General features: G+C 35.3%; 1 protein-coding gene across 19 annotated transcripts in view; it reads left to right on the top strand.

The window, feature by feature from the left end:
* Nucleotides 1-17,060, top strand: part of MBNL1 (muscleblind like splicing regulator 1) — a 179,548-nt gene that overhangs the window by 147,361 nt on the left and 15,127 nt on the right. For 12 of the 19 annotated variants that reach the window (XM_082624989.1, XM_082624994.1, XM_082624986.1 and 9 more), the window contains 4 exons: nt 1,323-1,523; nt 12,452-12,709; nt 13,887-13,940; nt 14,810-14,963. In XM_082624989.1, coding sequence (XP_082481115.1) covers nt 1,323-1,523; nt 12,452-12,709; nt 13,887-13,940; nt 14,810-14,963 — 667 coding nt within the window. The remainder of the gene's footprint in view (nt 1-1,322; nt 1,524-12,451; nt 12,710-13,886; nt 13,941-14,809; nt 14,964-17,060) is intronic. The other 7 variants (XM_082624991.1, XM_082624981.1, XM_082624992.1 and 4 more) reach the window with 1 other exon arrangement.

A 17,060-nucleotide genomic window follows, 5' to 3' on the forward strand; every position in this document is an offset into this window, starting at 1 on the left:
ATCTTGATTGCATAAAACTTTACACCAAAACTCTCTTGAATAATAAATAAACTCTGGGGTCATCTAACTTCTTATTCCTGTCAGAGGGAAGAATTATCTACATTCTCATGTCCCTTTCTTTCTAAAAGAAATTTCTGTGATTCTATTCCTTACTACAGGGTAAAGATAACAAATTGTTTAAAATTACCTTAAAGAACAGGATCCATTTTGTCCATTTGTTTTTGTGTTTTGGAAACAAACGTTATTATTACACACAGCATTAAACATCAAGAATGAAAACTCCATTGAATTAGAAAGTTGAAAATTTACCACCAGTAAGGTGGAAAATTGTGCTAGGTTATCTTTTGAAAACTGGAAAAGCACATTGTTAAAATAGATTTCAGGTAAATTATTTAATTTTACTCAAAAACAGATATATTTCCTGATATGCAGATTTTCATATCAACAAATAGAAACCATTTTCATATATTCATGAAAGCATTTCTGGCAAAAAAAATCTATCTTGTAGCATTTTATTCAATGCTACTATATGTATTTCCTTGAACAATCATAATGCATTTCTTTAGAAGTGTTCTTTTTCAGACTTCACATTTCAGAATAGTTTCTCCCTAGTAAGCTGAATTCGTTAAGTATCTCACAAAGGTGTAATAGGCTGGTGGAAGATTTATAATTTCCCCAGGAAAACCTGCAACAAATATATATGCCAAATACTTTATCTTATGTGCTCAAAAGAAATGGTGTCATCATCACCTTTCACGTATCCCATAAGATTTATTCACAGTTTACATTGACTGTGAAATTCTGCTATCCACTGTGAGTTCTGCTTTATTTATTCTAGATAATAGGACACTTGCAACCTATTAACAGTTGTAAACAGATCTTTTAAGTACATCTGACGTAGCAATTATGAAATGTATTTCTTAGACAAGTTTCCAGGATTAAATCAGGACAAAGGTGGAGATTAGGTAACCACAAGAAGTTTCTGTATTGAATGGTTGAGCTATTTTTCAAAAAGAAATTGCAAGTATTATAGACCCCAAGCTTCAAAGTCCCAGTGGAAAATTTAATGGATAATTACCCATTATATTTTAGAAAAACATTGATTTGATGAATGCTTATTTTAAGAAACATTCTTATCCTAAATGAGAGTAAATAAGCATACAATTAAATGGAGAGAGGGAGGGAGGGAAAGAGGAAGCAAAGGAAGAATGGATTATGGATGGATGCATGGATACATGGATGGAGGATAGATATATAATGCAGGATATCAACTTTGAACCAAGACCTGCTGATTAAATTTTGCTTTGTATTTTATTTTTCAGCCAATGTTTTCAGTTGCACCAAGCTTAGCCACCAATGCATCAGCAGCCTTTAATCCCTACCTGGGACCTGTTTCCCCAAGCCTGGTTCCAGCAGAGATCTTGCCGACTGCACCAATGTTGGTTACAGGGAATCCTGGGGTCCCTGTACCTGCAGCTGCTGCAGCTGCTGCACAGAAATTAATGCGGACAGACAGACTTGAGGTAGGAGTGAGTCACTGGTGTCTTTATGTACTCCATTCTAAATTTCAAGGCGTGCTCTTTGTTTATTCCTTCCATGGCCATAAAGGTTAAAAACAGTTCAAAGCAGAGATTTTGGTTTAGTGTTTGGAGCATTTGGCTAGAATATAGATACACTATACTTGATGAATGTAACATTTATAGAAGCCACAACATCCGTATGTAGGATAATGGGTAAGAACTTGGACTCTGGGATCAGACTGCTTATTACTTCATTGTACCTCAGTTTCCTCATCTTCAAAATGGAGAAACTTACGGCACTTACCTCAAAGAGTTAGTCAGTGTCTGGCACACAGCAGAAGCTTCCTAAATGTTTCTTGTTATTGTTGCTATTAACAAATTCCATCAATCCCCTGATACTTGTTCTCATAAAGATGTTATTTAGTTACTATCTACAAACTTTTAAAATTTATCGTTGCAAGTTTCCTCATAAGCCTCATAATATTTTGGTTGGAATAGCAAGGCAGCCTTGTTTGTGAAATGTGATTATAAGTTTTTAAATTGTAAATTGGGTGATGCACTCAGTCTTAGAATCAAGGATGATCAGATGTATGTACTTTGCTATTGCTACATGAAAAAGAAATGAAAGATATAAATCTTATGTTGAAATGGTTGTTGAGAATTTTAGCATGGCTGTAAATTAGTGAACTTGGTAAACTCTAGATGAAGGGGGAAAATGACAACATTACTGTACATTGAAGCTCTCAAATCTAGCATTGGTGTCCATATAAAGAGCAAATGAGCTCTTCCTCTTTTCCCTGGCTAGCATGAGGCAATACTTAGTGCTGAGAACTTTTACGTGTCTTAATTACTGAGAAAGCGGTAAAACAAGGCCATTGTGTGAACATAATTGACTCTAATCAGTAGCAGGAATTTATTTAATAAGCACCAATGTTTTGTTTATTAAGTTTCATTGCATGCATTACAAAGGATCTCAGCTTTCAGAGTATTTATAACTGCCACCATCTTTTTGATGGTAATAATAATAGTTGATATTTATTGGGTATTTACTATCTACCAATCACAGCGTTACCCCTTCATATGCAACACACATTTAATCTCCAAAACAATCTTATGAGGAAGATACTATCATTAACTCCATTTAACAGGGCGATAAATTTATGGAGAGAGATGTAACATAACTTATTCAAGGTCACGTGGGTAGGATGTTCCGGTGGGGTATGAACTCAGGACTACATTTTTAAACACTAGTAGATTACTCTCCCTTCCCATACAGGTGAAAGTACAAAGAGGAGGCAGCAAATTTTGGCTTGTATGTTCCCTTTAGAGTTTTCATTTGTTTGTTTATTTTAGGCTTATTTTTTTACCTTTCATTGAACGTTTTGGGAAAAGCTACTAATTACAAGAGTTCCACAAGGAGAACTCAGGAAGGATGTTGAGACTTAATTGCATGCCCTCTATGCACCAAGGACTCTGCTGTGTGCTAGAGATAACACCTTGACTTGTGGGTGGTTTGTCATTGCACAATTGTTCTTGCTCATTGATTAACTAATGCTGTTTGCAGATAAACTAGGAGGAAATTTAAGAAATTTTAAATATTTAAAAATTATTAGATGCTCAACGTGTGAATCATCCCTCCCCCTCCCCGCCGCTGACCTTTCTGAAGCAAACCCTGGGTTCATAATGTGTAATTGTTGATTGTTTAATGGGAACCAAATAGGCAGTCTGAGATGAACTTGATAGAATTAATTATGCATAGGAGATGATATTCGTAAAGCTGAGAACGTCTCTATTTAAATCTCTGTCAAAGAATCTCTTTAAAAGGCTGATGGTGTGATCAGAACTCTTTTAAACTAATCCTCCCACAATTTTAGGTAGTCTGTAATTGGTTATATTTTGTATGGTGTTTAGTTAAAATGAAGACTTCTGTCTCTTTGTTTTGTTTTGTTTTTCTTTTGCAAGAAGCTACTTTGAGTATTTTGTCTGTCTTCCTTTCCCATAGTCACAACAAATGGCTACTGTTACAATGACTGTCATTTCCTTTTAACCTGAATTCCACTTATCTAAATGCCTGATGGTAGGGCAGCTTCCTTATTCTGGTTCACAGGATCTGACTCAATGTCACAGTAACAACCTGTTAGGATGTTGCAATGTGAAGCTAAGGGGCACCTTTCTCCTAGCACTTGTGATTTTAGACACTCCTATCTTCAGGGTATTTCCTCTCATGCTAATTGCGCCGCATCTTGGAGTCTAAAAGACATGGCAGTAAGTGCACACACTTAATTTACACATTTAGTTATTTGGGGTTTAAATTTATACTCTATTTTTAACTCATGGAACTCCCAAGTACATTTTAGAATTTTGAGTTCCTTTTGAGGTGAACAGATTTTGAATCAGTGAAAATATTGGCCAATTCTTCTTGCCACTTCTCTCTTTGGCTACAGAATAGACAATGAAGAAGTTAAAAACACAGTAGATTATCAGCCTTCTGGTTCTGTTTAGAGGCACTAACACATATTTATATTTATAGCACCCAGTGTGATACTACAAAAAATGTTAAATTGAAAAAACAGGAATTGAATCCAAGGATTAGTGCTGGTGATTTTGCTAGTTAGGTGAGTAAGCATAGGTCAAGTTTTTTATATTTTCTGAGCTTCATATTCCACACATATTAAATTAGGGGAATATACCAGATAATCACTAAGATCACCTCCAGTTAGAACATTCTAGGTGAAATTTAGGTCATTTTCCTGTGTTTAATGCCAGCCACAAACTACTGAAAAGGTATTTAATATATAAATAACACACACACACCTAAGCTTTCTATCACTATTCATATTATCCATTCTTTGTTGGATATCTTTTAAAAGACCTTGTACCTGCATACTTTCTATGCTGTAAAATTCAGTCTTCACGGTTTTCTCTAAAGAGAAGCAAATCTCCTGAATATCAGCCTCTGAAATTAGGCTTTTAAAATTCCATTTTGTGACCTTGGGATGCCTTTGTGTAATTTTCAAGTAGCGGTCATTTTCAATGATTATTTTAAGAAATTGTTAAAATCTGTAGGTACTGGAAAGGACTGAGGTTTTTTGTTTTGTTTTGTTTTGTTTTTTTGCGGTACGCAGGCCTCTCACTGTTGTGGCCTCTCCCGTTGCGGAGCACAGGCTCCGGACGCGCAGGCTCAGTGGCCATGGCTCACGGGCCCAACCGCTCCGCGGCATGTGGGATCTTCCCGGACCGGGGCACGAACCCGTGTCCCCTGCATCGGCAGGCGGACTCCCAACCACTGCACCACCAGGGAAGCCCTGGACTGATGTTTTTAGTCATATCTTTGCTTCATTACAAAGAGTTGGTAATTAAGGAAATCATTGTTTGACTTATTTTCACGACAGACAATTTTTTATGGTGCAAAAAGGATCCATGAATGCATTTATTCTCTTGTTTATTCAACAATATCCAATGAAGAACTGTTGAACATCTTTCACGTAAAAAGTGTTGTAAGGAATATCTTGAAGCCTTATAAGGTTATCAGCTGTGTTATTAACAACAAGAAAAGGTCCACCAGCATAGTGCCAAGCTCATAAATGATGCCCAGTAACTTGGTCAGTGAAGGAATAAATGAGTCAGTCAACCAGTTAATCAATTAATTAATCACAGGACGATACATTCCCTTATTCAGAGCTTAGGGTAATATAACAGAAGAGATAAAATATGACACATTTTAAACATGTGTTAGCATTCTCCTTGAGAACATGTTTACATTTTGAACATTCCAGCTACAAAATATGGCATCTAGTTCATGCCCCTAGTCCTAGAGCAATGGTTTTCAAGATTTAATGTGATTAGAATCACTTGGGATGATTGTGAAAAACGCAGGGCCTGGGAATTCCCTGACTGTCCAATGGTTAGGACTGGGGCTTTCACTACCGAGGGCCTGGATTCTGTCCCTGGTCAGGGAACTAAGATCCCACAAGCCACACAGCACAGCCAAAACAAACAAAAAAAAAAACTAAAGAAAAATTTTTAATGCAGGGCCTCATCCCCACAGACTGATTCAGTGGGTCTTTAGCGGGTCTCTGGAATCCTTTGCACAGATCTGCCAGGTGATTCTAAATGCGAATGGTCTATAAAATACCTATTCCAGGGGATGCCAGCACCTGTTATTTGTCTTAACTTTTCATCATTTACCTCATGTACAGTTACTTGTATACAAAAATCTTCCTCCTCCAGTGCATTTAGCATTCTACATTTTGTGAAATTGCTGAGAACACAATGTATAGCATTATGAAATATTTTAAGCAATTGGTGATAATTTTTAGGGTAATTTATACAGCATAACAGCATTAACCAAACAAAAGACAAACCAGTGGCCACATATTTCATATGCTGATGGAAACATTAGATTGCCATTTCATGAACTCTACATCATTTTTATATCAATAGTCTATATGACAAAAACATATGACATATTCCAGGAAAGGTGAGCAAACCACTCGGCTTCGGATACTTTTCAGTTAAAGTTTGTTTTAAAATAAAGTATTCATGTGCCAAAAGTTTTATTCTACTGAGGTAATCATGACATGAATTTCTAATTCAGACCACTGGATACTGAATGCTTCCACTACTTACTGACACAGAAGAGTCTAGTGACTTTTTTCATATAGGCATAAAAACATATGATACCTACTGCCTACACAAAAAAGAGCATTTAAAGATAAATGTGGATACAAGTGATAGTGAAAGGCATTCCTACATGACATTATTATAGGCATTTAATGGATTTGTCATGATCTATTGCATATAAAAGATGCAATTCAAACTAAGATTAGAAAAGCAAATGCTTTTAATAATATAAGAAAGGCTTATTGATAGAATTATTTTACTTCCGTATTTTTGTAGAGTGTTTGGCTACTGCTTGTGTGATATTTTAATTTCTTTAGAAAATTAACAGGAAATATTGAGTTTTATGCACACAGGTCTATGTAGTCTACATTTTTTAAAAATTGTAATAAGGCTTTAGAATGACTCTCTAAAATGTGGTCAGAGCCCCCATTTAAAACATCTAGTCTCTGTCGATTATTACTGTCTGTGATTAGTTTGAGTTTTGTTTTAGAGATGATAGAGTTGTATATTGTTTAAAATAAGGGAATTGCTAATCCTGGCTTAGCCAACTCATATTTGCTGTTTTTCCACCAATTTCTTCATACAAATTAAAGCTAAAATGTCCCTATCTTTGCAGTTATTTAGAAGGAGTAATAAAGGTAACTATAGATTTGAACATTTGACATATTGATGAGCTTGTTTCAGATGTCCTGTCATGCATAGAAATGAATAAATGAAAACCTGGCAGTGGATTTAATGGGAAGTTTTATTTAGTTGGTCATTCCTATATATTCAGATTTGATTTTTTTAATTACATAAGGTCAAATGACATTGTTAGCTATATCATCTATAGAAATATGCTTGTCTTCACTGGCTTGGTGGTAATGATAGGTTCTACCTTTTAGATTTCAAAGAAAATTCCCAGTTGATCTTAACAGAAATTCTCTGAGGTAGCTAAAGTAGATGTCTTTTTCTTCAGTTTTTAAAAAATGAGGTTCAGGTAGACCAAATTTGTACAGTTACCAAATAACAGACTGAAACTAGATATCGCATCATCAGATATTTATCTTGGGAATGTAATTTTACAAACAATTAACTAAGATCATTTCCCCTAATCACCAGAATTTTAAGATGTGGATATTTGAATTCTTTTTGAATTGAAAACACAGGTAATTTCTTTGTATTAGATTGTATATTCATGACCTGTAATGCTTTGGGTTCTTTGATAAGATTGTTGATTATTCAGTATTTCTTTTTTAAAGTGTTCTGTTAGCTCAAATTTAATAAAGTCCATGATGCTTACTGTTGAACAACGGGTATGTATGTGTCTTTGAATAAGCTCCTTAATATTGGTCATTAGGTTTAAATTGACTTCCCAAAGTATTAAAGTACCCTGAGATGGGCTTCCCTGGTGGCGCAGTGGTTGGGAGTCCGCCTGCGGATGCAGGGGACACGGGTTCGTGCCCCGGTCCGGGAAGATCCCACGTGCCGCGGAGCGGCTGGGCCCGTGAGCCATGGCCGCTGAGTCTGCGCATCCGGAGCCTGTGCTCCGCAACGGGAGAGGCCACAACAGTGAGAGGCCCGCGTACCGCAAAAAAAAAAAAAAAAAAAAAGTACCCTGAGAGTCCCTCTTCCCTGTTACAATTAGCCCTCTCTTCCTGCTTTGAATGTTAGTCTCTAAAGATGACTATGTTAAGCACAAAACATAGAATGTCTCTTAAAGAAAGTGCAAATGGCTGTTTAGTTTTGAATAAGTTCATACATTGACCTTAATTTCCTTAGACTCTCAAGCCTTAACTTGCAGAGTAATGATGAATTTAATACTACTTATACAAACTATTATTATTTTGACCATTTTGAAATATGCTCATCATGTTTATAGAAATTGAGATCGAATAACAGAACTGTTTAACCAGATTTGTATGGTGTGTTTTAAACTCTCTGTACATTATCTTATTCAGTATTCATGATTCCAGAGCTAGTAAATATAAACACTAGATAGAACCGAAAATTTCTGATTTCAAACTCTATTCTCTTTCCACCCTACTACTGCTATTTAATTAACAAAAGAAGGTTTATGTAGAATTAATTTAGATTTCCTTGGGTCGTTTTTCTGATTGCTTTTTCTTTTGATTATTTAAAGTTTATATGCCAAAGGTGTTTTTCTGGAAATGTAATTTAGTACTTTAATATTTTCAGTGAATATTTTTATTGAAATGACGGTGTTTACTGTAAAAGCAACCTCTTACCCATTTTGTATGAAAGTTTACAAAACTTACCTGACTTCCAAAGCAAATCCTGCCTTAATACTTTTTTTTTAAATTGGAGTATCGTTGATTTACAATGTTGTGTTAGTTTCAGGTGTACAGCAAAGTGAATCAGTTATATGTATACATATATCCACTCATTTTTAGATTCTTCTCCCATATAGGCCATTACAGAGTATTGAGTAGAGTTCCCTGTGCTATACAGTAGGTCCTTATCAATTATCTGTTTTATATATAGTAGTGTGTATAGGTCAACTGCCTTAATACTTATAGTACATATAAGTACTTATACTTACAAACATTCTTTTTGATTGAAGTACATTATGTGTTTAGCTAATATCAATAGATGGAATTATTTTCATCTAGGTTTGAAAACCACTTACCAAACTGTAAAAAGTACTTATATATGTTGACCCACTAATGCCATTTCTGCACATTTATCCTTAGAGAATGATTTTTTAAAGAGTGTGGTCATGAATATACTCTTTGCAACATTATTTGTAATATGGGAATATTGGAAATAATCTATAGATGCTCTCTGAAAGAGTTACTTATATTACACACATCTGCTTTATGGAATTTGATGCAGCCAGCAAAAATGATGACTCTGGACACTATTAAGTAAAACAAACAAAAAGCTTATGCTACATTGTTGAGCAAAAACAGATCACCAAGTAATAGCCATACTATAGTTACAACTATTTGAAAAATATGTTCGTGCAGAAGATTGGATGAGAATAGAAAAAAGAGCCATAACGTTGTTAGGATTTTCAAATTTAATTTTATCTTCTTTGTTCCAAATTCTCTGTATGGTAAGTTGTGCAATTTCTTATCCTGATCTGAATTATAAGGTTAGATTTGTTGAAATTTTGTCTGTCAACTAAGAGATTTCTTTTGGGGAAGCAACACAGTCTAAAGTTTTCTTGAGTTTATCAGGCCAAACCCATATTCAGCAGTCAAGGGATAGATCCCATTTTATTGATGGTCTAATAGAAAAATCTGTTTGAAAAGTTTTGGGAAGTTTGTTCTGTTCAGATAGTTACCCAGCAATGCATGTATACAACCAAAGCTTGGCAAACTTCTCTAGCCCCTCTAGCCTTGTAGCTCTCACCAGTACAAGTTTTCACAAGAGATTTTCAGTTTCTTCTCTATTTTTTTCAAAGGCAAGAATAATAGGAGAACAGCTATTTCAGTATATTTCTTCCGTTCCATTTCTCTTGTCAGGAGGAACCTTAAGTTGGAAAAAAAAATAAAACAGTCAAAAATGTATATCATACAAAAACAGTTAACTAAGTTCTTGGAACATCAGAAAAGGCTGGATTTAGGAACAAAATTCTGAGCTAACTGCTAGTTATCAACTCTGCTTAAATGTTTTTTAGAATTCTCTCTCAATGCATCCTGCAAGACAGTAAAGAGTACAAAACTGTAATAAACCAATTGTTAACCTATACAAACCACACTGGCACATGCATAAAGCAAATGGAGAGGGACGAGAAGGGGTCTTAGAATGATCATCTTTATGCAACCTGATTTTAAGTTCACATCCCTGAAAATAAAAAGAACAGAGAAAAGGACAGAGAAATAAAAAGTCAATATCAGCCTGGCACTCAGGCTATATTTTGGGAGAATAATGCTCAAATTTCTGGCACCAGCACTGGCATAATTGTTTTTGAAAAATTGCAGATCTTTGATTTTAATAGTTATTCAAGATCCTACGGATAGACTACCTTCAGATCTTCTTTCTTGTCAGTGTGGCAAAGAGTGAGAGAAATTGGAAAACAGAGTGTTGGTTCAGTTGCTGCCAGTTTCTCTGCGAGCATATTCGAGAAAGCAGGAATTACTGAAGCGCTAACAGCAGTAGTGTCCGAACACAGATGGTTTCCTATTGGATGAGGCTGCATTGACACAGATTTGTTTAAACAGAAAAGTAACTTTTTGTTTATGCTGTGGTGTAAATTTAGCATAATTTTACATATATACGTGAAGAGTTTTTATCCTCACTTAAGTGTTCCTCTCTTCCTATTTTGATGAGTCTAATTTAGTAAGTGGGGATCTGTGGTGTAGAAAGCTGCACGGCTGATTCCAGTCCTCAGTGAGAGTGGAGGACAATAGTTCTGGATAACAGCTTTACCACTTTTGCTTTTCAAATTATAAACTCCTGGATATCCTTGTTTTCTTTTGTTCAAGAAGATAAATGCAACGATTAAAAAAAAGGATCTTCTGTAACTTCCTAAGTCATCTTTGTATTCCTAATATCTCTGAGTGTCTGGCACAGAGTAGTTATTTAATAATTTTTTAAAATTACATAAATTGAGGTGATGAATAGAGTTGGGTCATTGCTATGTGGAATGCAATGCTTTAGCTAGCTTGAGGTTTCCAAATGGTGCAAGATGCCGTTTATAATGCTATTTTTAAGATATACCACGATACAAATTATAGAGACCTTTTTAAAAGGAAGCACTTTCCTCAATAATGGAATATGGATGTAAAAGGGGGAAATGCCTAGAATTAAATGTGATCATTTCATGTATTTAAATCCAAGAAAATCTTTGTTTTTTTAAATCACAACGGGGTTCCCCCCCTTTTTTCCCCTTGATGAATTCCAAAATTGAATGTTCAGGGTCTGCATCGCTCAGTTTGTAAAAAGATTTGTGAAAAACAAAACGGAAACATCCTTGAAGCATGAAGTAAGAACATAAAAATATAAGGACATTCTGTGTTTAGATGGCCCTCTTGTGGTAAAAAGGTCAAACTATTCTGACTGAAGACAGCGCCGGCAACCTCTTGATTAGAGCAAGCACCATGACAAACTTGAATAGTTAAGAGTCAAAATCGAGCAAATGAATGAAAAATAACCCATTTTCACCTTTCCCCAGGGACCCCATCCAAAATTAATAGATATAAAACAAACAGTAGGGCTTCCCTGGTGGCGCAGTGGTTGAGAGTCCGCCTGCCGATGCAGGGGACACGGGTTCGTGCCCCGGTCCGGGAAGATCCCACATGCTGCGGAGCGGCTGGGCCCGTGAGCCGTGGCCGCTGAGCCTGCGCGTCCGGAGCCTGTGCTCCGCAATGGGAGAGGCCACAACAGTGAGAGGCCCGCGTACCAAAAAAGAAAAAAAAAAACAGTAACAAAAACTAATCTTTTTCCATCTGCTTTTTATAGCTACCAGGTAAATCTTTAATAATCAAAAACTTAGCTCTTGGAAATATTTTATGAAAAAGCTATCATTTTACTTTTTACACTTCCACTCTTAAATAATTTCTGATTAGCATAAAAGCTGCAAAAATAGAACCAAGAGTTCCTGCCTATCCTTCACCCAGCTTACCTAAATATTGACAGCTTACATAGCCATGTTACCACTCACAAAACCAGAAAATTAGCATTGATATGCTGCTATTAGCCAATCTACAGACCTCAATCAGATTTCACCAGTTGTCCTACCAACATCCTTTCTCTGACTCCATGATCATTCATTCTGTGACAGTGTCTCAATCTTTCTTTGTCTTTCATGACCGTGACACTTTGGAAGAGTACTGATCATTTTGTAAAACATCCTACCATTTTAGTTTGTCTGATGTTTCCTCATGATTAAATAAATTCAGGTTATGCGTTCTCAGCAGTAATACAACAAATGTAATGTTGTATCCTTTTTTCAGTGCATCATATCAGTAGGTACATGATGTCATTATGTCTTTATTACTGGTGAAATTAACTTTGATTGTTTGATTAAAGCGGTGTCTCCAGGGTTCTTCACTATATAAAGTTAGTGTTTTCCCCCTTGGTAATGAATAAGTATATCAACATAATTTAAATTAGATATTTTACCATAATTAGTATCATAAATGTGTTTTCTTTCTCATGGACATTTTATTGAAAATGGGATTATAATTTGTATACCGAACTAAGAATGTTTTCAAGTTATTTTGTGGTTCCTTTGCAAATTATCTTTTCCCCTTTCATTTGTTGGCTTCTGTCGCCAGTCTTGCACTTTAAGTTAAAATCTTCGGAAAGTTTCTACTTGTCCATGTTGACTGACCCCTGTGCACTTAATGACCCCGTAGGTATGTCGAGAGTACCAGCGTGGCAATTGCAACAGAGGAGAAAACGATTGTCGGTTTGCCCATCCTGCTGACAGCACAATGATTGACACCAATGACAACACAGTCACCGTGTGTATGGATTACATCAAAGGGAGATGCTCTAGGGAAAAGTGCAAATACTTTCATCCTCCCGCACATCTGCAAGCCAAGATCAAGGCTGCCCAATACCAGGTCAACCAGGCTGCTGCAGCACAGGCTGCAGCCACCGCAGCTGCCATGGTGAGTAGAGACCTCAGCTCAATCCTCGTTAACAGTCAAAAAAGCAAAGTGAACAACTGTATCTGACGACAAGCTATTCATTTATTAACCTTTTTTAAAAAAAGTTTTGCTTAAGATATGTTTGTTCAGGTATCCCAGACAATACATAATGAAGTTACCATTCAGAGAAGTGAGAGTAACTCCTCAAATGGTTCAGATTGCTCCTACCCTCGGCCTACCTCTTAATCCTGTGTCTTATTCTGGATATAGGGTTTCTGAAATTTCTGCTTTGTACAGAACACCTGTCTCCTTTTCGGTTTAACGATACTGCCATTTTCGGTCCTCTTATTTCTGTGTGCCATCTAATCAGCCATTGTTTCCCTTCGGTGTGTTCTTCTGCACATCAAGGCTCTTCTCTACATTATCTTGCTTTTAACCATAACAAAATCTGGAACTATTTAGGAGAATTGCTTCCACAAAATTGTTTTTAGAATTAGCTACAAGACTTTGAACAGTTTGCTCTCGAGATAACCTTAAACAATATTGTGGCATAAACAGAACTGTAAAACTAGAGAAGCTTGCCTATGCCATTATGTAGGAAGGAGAAAGCAGTACTCGAGGAGGAGTTAGAAATTGGATCATTTAGGACAGATACTCAACTCTATACTTAAGGTAAATTTTAATGTGATCTAATAGCTGATTTTAATGAGTCCATTTTTGTTCCTTGCTTAGCTGTTGTAATGTTGTCCTTTTTTTTTACATAAATATATGACTTAATCTTTAAAATATTCATAAAAAAGAACACTGTGTGGTATTTCATAGCACAGTAAAATAATCACGAGAGAGGTCTTTTCTGTGTTTGTTTACGGATACTTGAGCAAAAATACAGAAGGCAGACTCTCTCCTCCTATCTTCCTTTCACTCTTTTTTTTTTTTTCTGTTAGAGTATCTTGTTTGTAATTAACTACAAAGAGGAGTTATCCTCCCAATAACAACTCAGTAGTGCCTTTATTGTGCATGCTTAGTCTTGTTATTCGTTGTATATGGCATTCCGATGATTTGTTTTTTTATTTGTTTTTTCTCACCTACCCAAAAATGCACTGCTGCCCCCATGATGCACCTCTGCTTGCTGTTTATGTTAATGCGCTTGAACCCCACTGGCCCATTGCCATCATGTGCTCGCTGCCTGCTAATTAAGACTCAGTCGGCTGTCAAATCACTGAAGCGACCCCTCGAGGCAACCTTTGACCTGGTACTATGACCTTTCACCTTTTAGCTTGGCATGTAGCTTTATTGTAGATACAAGTTTTTTTTTTTTAATCTATTTAAAAATATATATTCCTTTTTCTGTTATAAAGTTGTAAAGTACAATGAAAAACTGAGTGTGGTTTCCTGACAAAATTAGTGGAAAGACTGTAATGCAAGTCCCTGGACGGATATCATACAATGAAAGATTCCGAAAGCCCAGCAGTCCACATTCAGTTTAACTACATTGTAGAATATTCTAATGGAATACTTGAAGGACATTAAAAATGTATTTTTGGACTGTATATTTATGTACCTGTTTGGTTAGCATGGCTTTAGTGATAGAATTATTGACTTTTTAATATTTCTAGTTCAGTGTTGTAAGAAAAAAAAAAAACTTGCATGCTCTGGGACATGTGCATGTTTAGGTAGACATGGGGGAGGGGCAGAGTGGGACTGATTTTTATTTTACCTGTTTCGGTCACTCCGTACAATTAACTATTAACATTGCTTATACTTGTCAATCCTCATGGAGCTCGCAGTGCAGCTTTTCTTCTTTTCCCAAATCAATGGCTTCTCCCAGAAAGCCTGAAGCATTATGGGACTTAAAACACTTTAACACATTATAACATGTGCTCTCATACTAGTGGGTTTTTTCCCCCCCAAGACAAAAATAATGCTTCCTTTAAAGCTTTTATCTTGCTTTTTTTTTCCCCTTTAAATTTTTGTTTATTGGATGTTTGTTCCCCTTGGGTAGTTAAGGGCTCTGCTGCTTGCTTGCTCATGCTTCCTAACAAGTTTAGCCTTCAACTGATTTTTCTTTTTTCTTTTTCTCTTTTTACTGGTATTTGTTTTTTATACTCATTCACTAAACAGGGAATTCCTCAAGCTGTACTTCCCCCATTACCAAAGAGGCCTGCTCTTGAAAAAACCAACGGTGCCACCGCAGTCTTTAACACTGGTATTTTCCAATACCAACAGGCTCTAGCCAACATGCAGTTACAACAGCATACAGCATTTCTCCCACCAGGTAAGGGGTTTGAGTTTATTAATAAATGAATCTGGTGATCCATGTAGAGTTCTCCTGGTAGAGCAGATAAACCACACCCCCAGTTGTTTTTAGCCATAGAGCAGGTGGAAGGTAAGATGGAAACTTGTCTGAGGTATCTCCTATGGTTTTCCTTAAAAACTAAGAATTTTAGCTTAATGAAAGATGGATTAGACATGTTTTATATATTTATTTTTATTTGTGTAATTTGGAATTGAAATAGAGTTCTTTTCTTTTTTTCTCTCTTTCCTCAACACCGTTATATGTCTGTCAAGCTATTTTATGACCCTTTTCTGCTGTAAGACCCCTTTGCCTTCATGATTCCATAGAGTTCATTTGAATTATATGAAATGACACTTTTCAGTTTTGATTTTTGTTTTTCAGCCTTTTTGTTTTCAAGGTGGAGAATAAAAACACTGACTCTGTGTTCCAGAGCTCTTAAAAAGTGCTCTTATCAGTACCAATCAGTATACATCACTTAAAATTGTTGCTCCTGAGCTAATATTGAAGTAGCCCTAAGTGCCCAGTGAAGTTTACATTTATTGTTGAGTTATACATTTGTGGTTTCAGTTGATTACAACTTAGTCAAATAAACATACTCTAGAACTATACACAAAGATATACAATTTAAAAACATAAATAATCAGTTATCTGGAAATTTATTATTTTTGCTCACTCATCCTTTACTTCAGAGAATACATATTACACTTCTTGTAATCTGGAATTCAACTAACCAGAGACTCTAATCTTATTTTCTTCTTTACCTCTTAATCTTTCTAAAAAATTACCATGTGTTAAGAGATTTATTTAATATAATAATTTTATTAATTAAATTGATAAATGTATGACTAGATGTGTCTGTCAGAGATCCAGCCCCATTAGTATATTATACTATGTTAACAGTATTTACAGTGCATTACGTTCAAAATGCCATGAGGGAATGTGATAATTTGTTTTTGAATAATGAGAATAAATTATATTCACATTAGTTTTTACTGCTAAGCACAACTTTATATACAGCGCATCTTTGAAAACTAGCCATCCCTATGTAGAATATGTAGTAACATTCAATGAACAAGAATATTCCACTAATTGAAATAGCCTGTCCTAGAAACACAGATAAAATGATATTTACTCATGAAATAGTGTCTATCAAGTTGAAGTTTGTCCATTTTAGAACAGAAATTAAATCATTTTGATCTGTAGGGTATTTGTTACATTCTGAGGGAAAAGTCACATTTAAGTTTTATAAGATTGAAAAATTTCTTCTCAACGTATACAGTTTTTCAGAGATTTCCCAAAATGGATCTTTTTGCTTTAGTATAAATTGCCATGTCCCTGGATTTATGCTGTCTCCAACAAATAATCTATCAATTTTTCTATAGTCAGATCAGTAGACAAAGTTTCAAGGAATTGTAGGTAACTGCCATAATCTCTTTGAAGAAATTAAAAATTATTTTTGTCAGTTTATTTCATTGAATAAAACATTACTACTAGAAATGACAGTTTCCCTATTTAAAAATCTAAAAATAAAAACAAATCTAACTTCTTCCATAAATTATTTAAAGAAACCTAAAATAATCTGTTTTATCAAATGGGTTTTGCATCAATTTCTCCAGAAACATTCAAATGACTGAAGATTTTTCTAAATAAGTATAATCATTAATTGCATGATATGCATGACTCTGACTTATGACAATAGTCTCTCCCTGGAATGGTTTTTAGCCGGTGGATAGGACAGAGCAAAAGATGATAGGTAAGGTCAAGTCAGAGAAAAACAATAAATACCTTCATAAGTCAGAATCTACTTATCTCTCTGTTCTAGAAACTAAGCATTGTTAATTTAAATAAAATGTGCCACAATATATTGAAATATGCTGAAATTTTTAACATGCATTTGCATTTTTATGATGATTTGTATCAGAAATATTCTGTTCTTGATATTTGTAGTCAACATGCTATGAAATTATTGCAATAGTAATATCAAATAAGATTTATTTGTAACCCAGTTTTAAAGAGCTTAAGCTTCAGGTTAACCTTTATTAGTCACATAATCAGAAGCAAGTACTGCCTCCATCA

Source organism: Mesoplodon mirus (assembly GCF_964341445.2).
Source record: "Mesoplodon mirus genome assembly, chromosome: 6".
NCBI classification, from domain to species: domain Eukaryota; kingdom Metazoa; phylum Chordata; class Mammalia; order Artiodactyla; family Ziphiidae; genus Mesoplodon; species Mesoplodon mirus.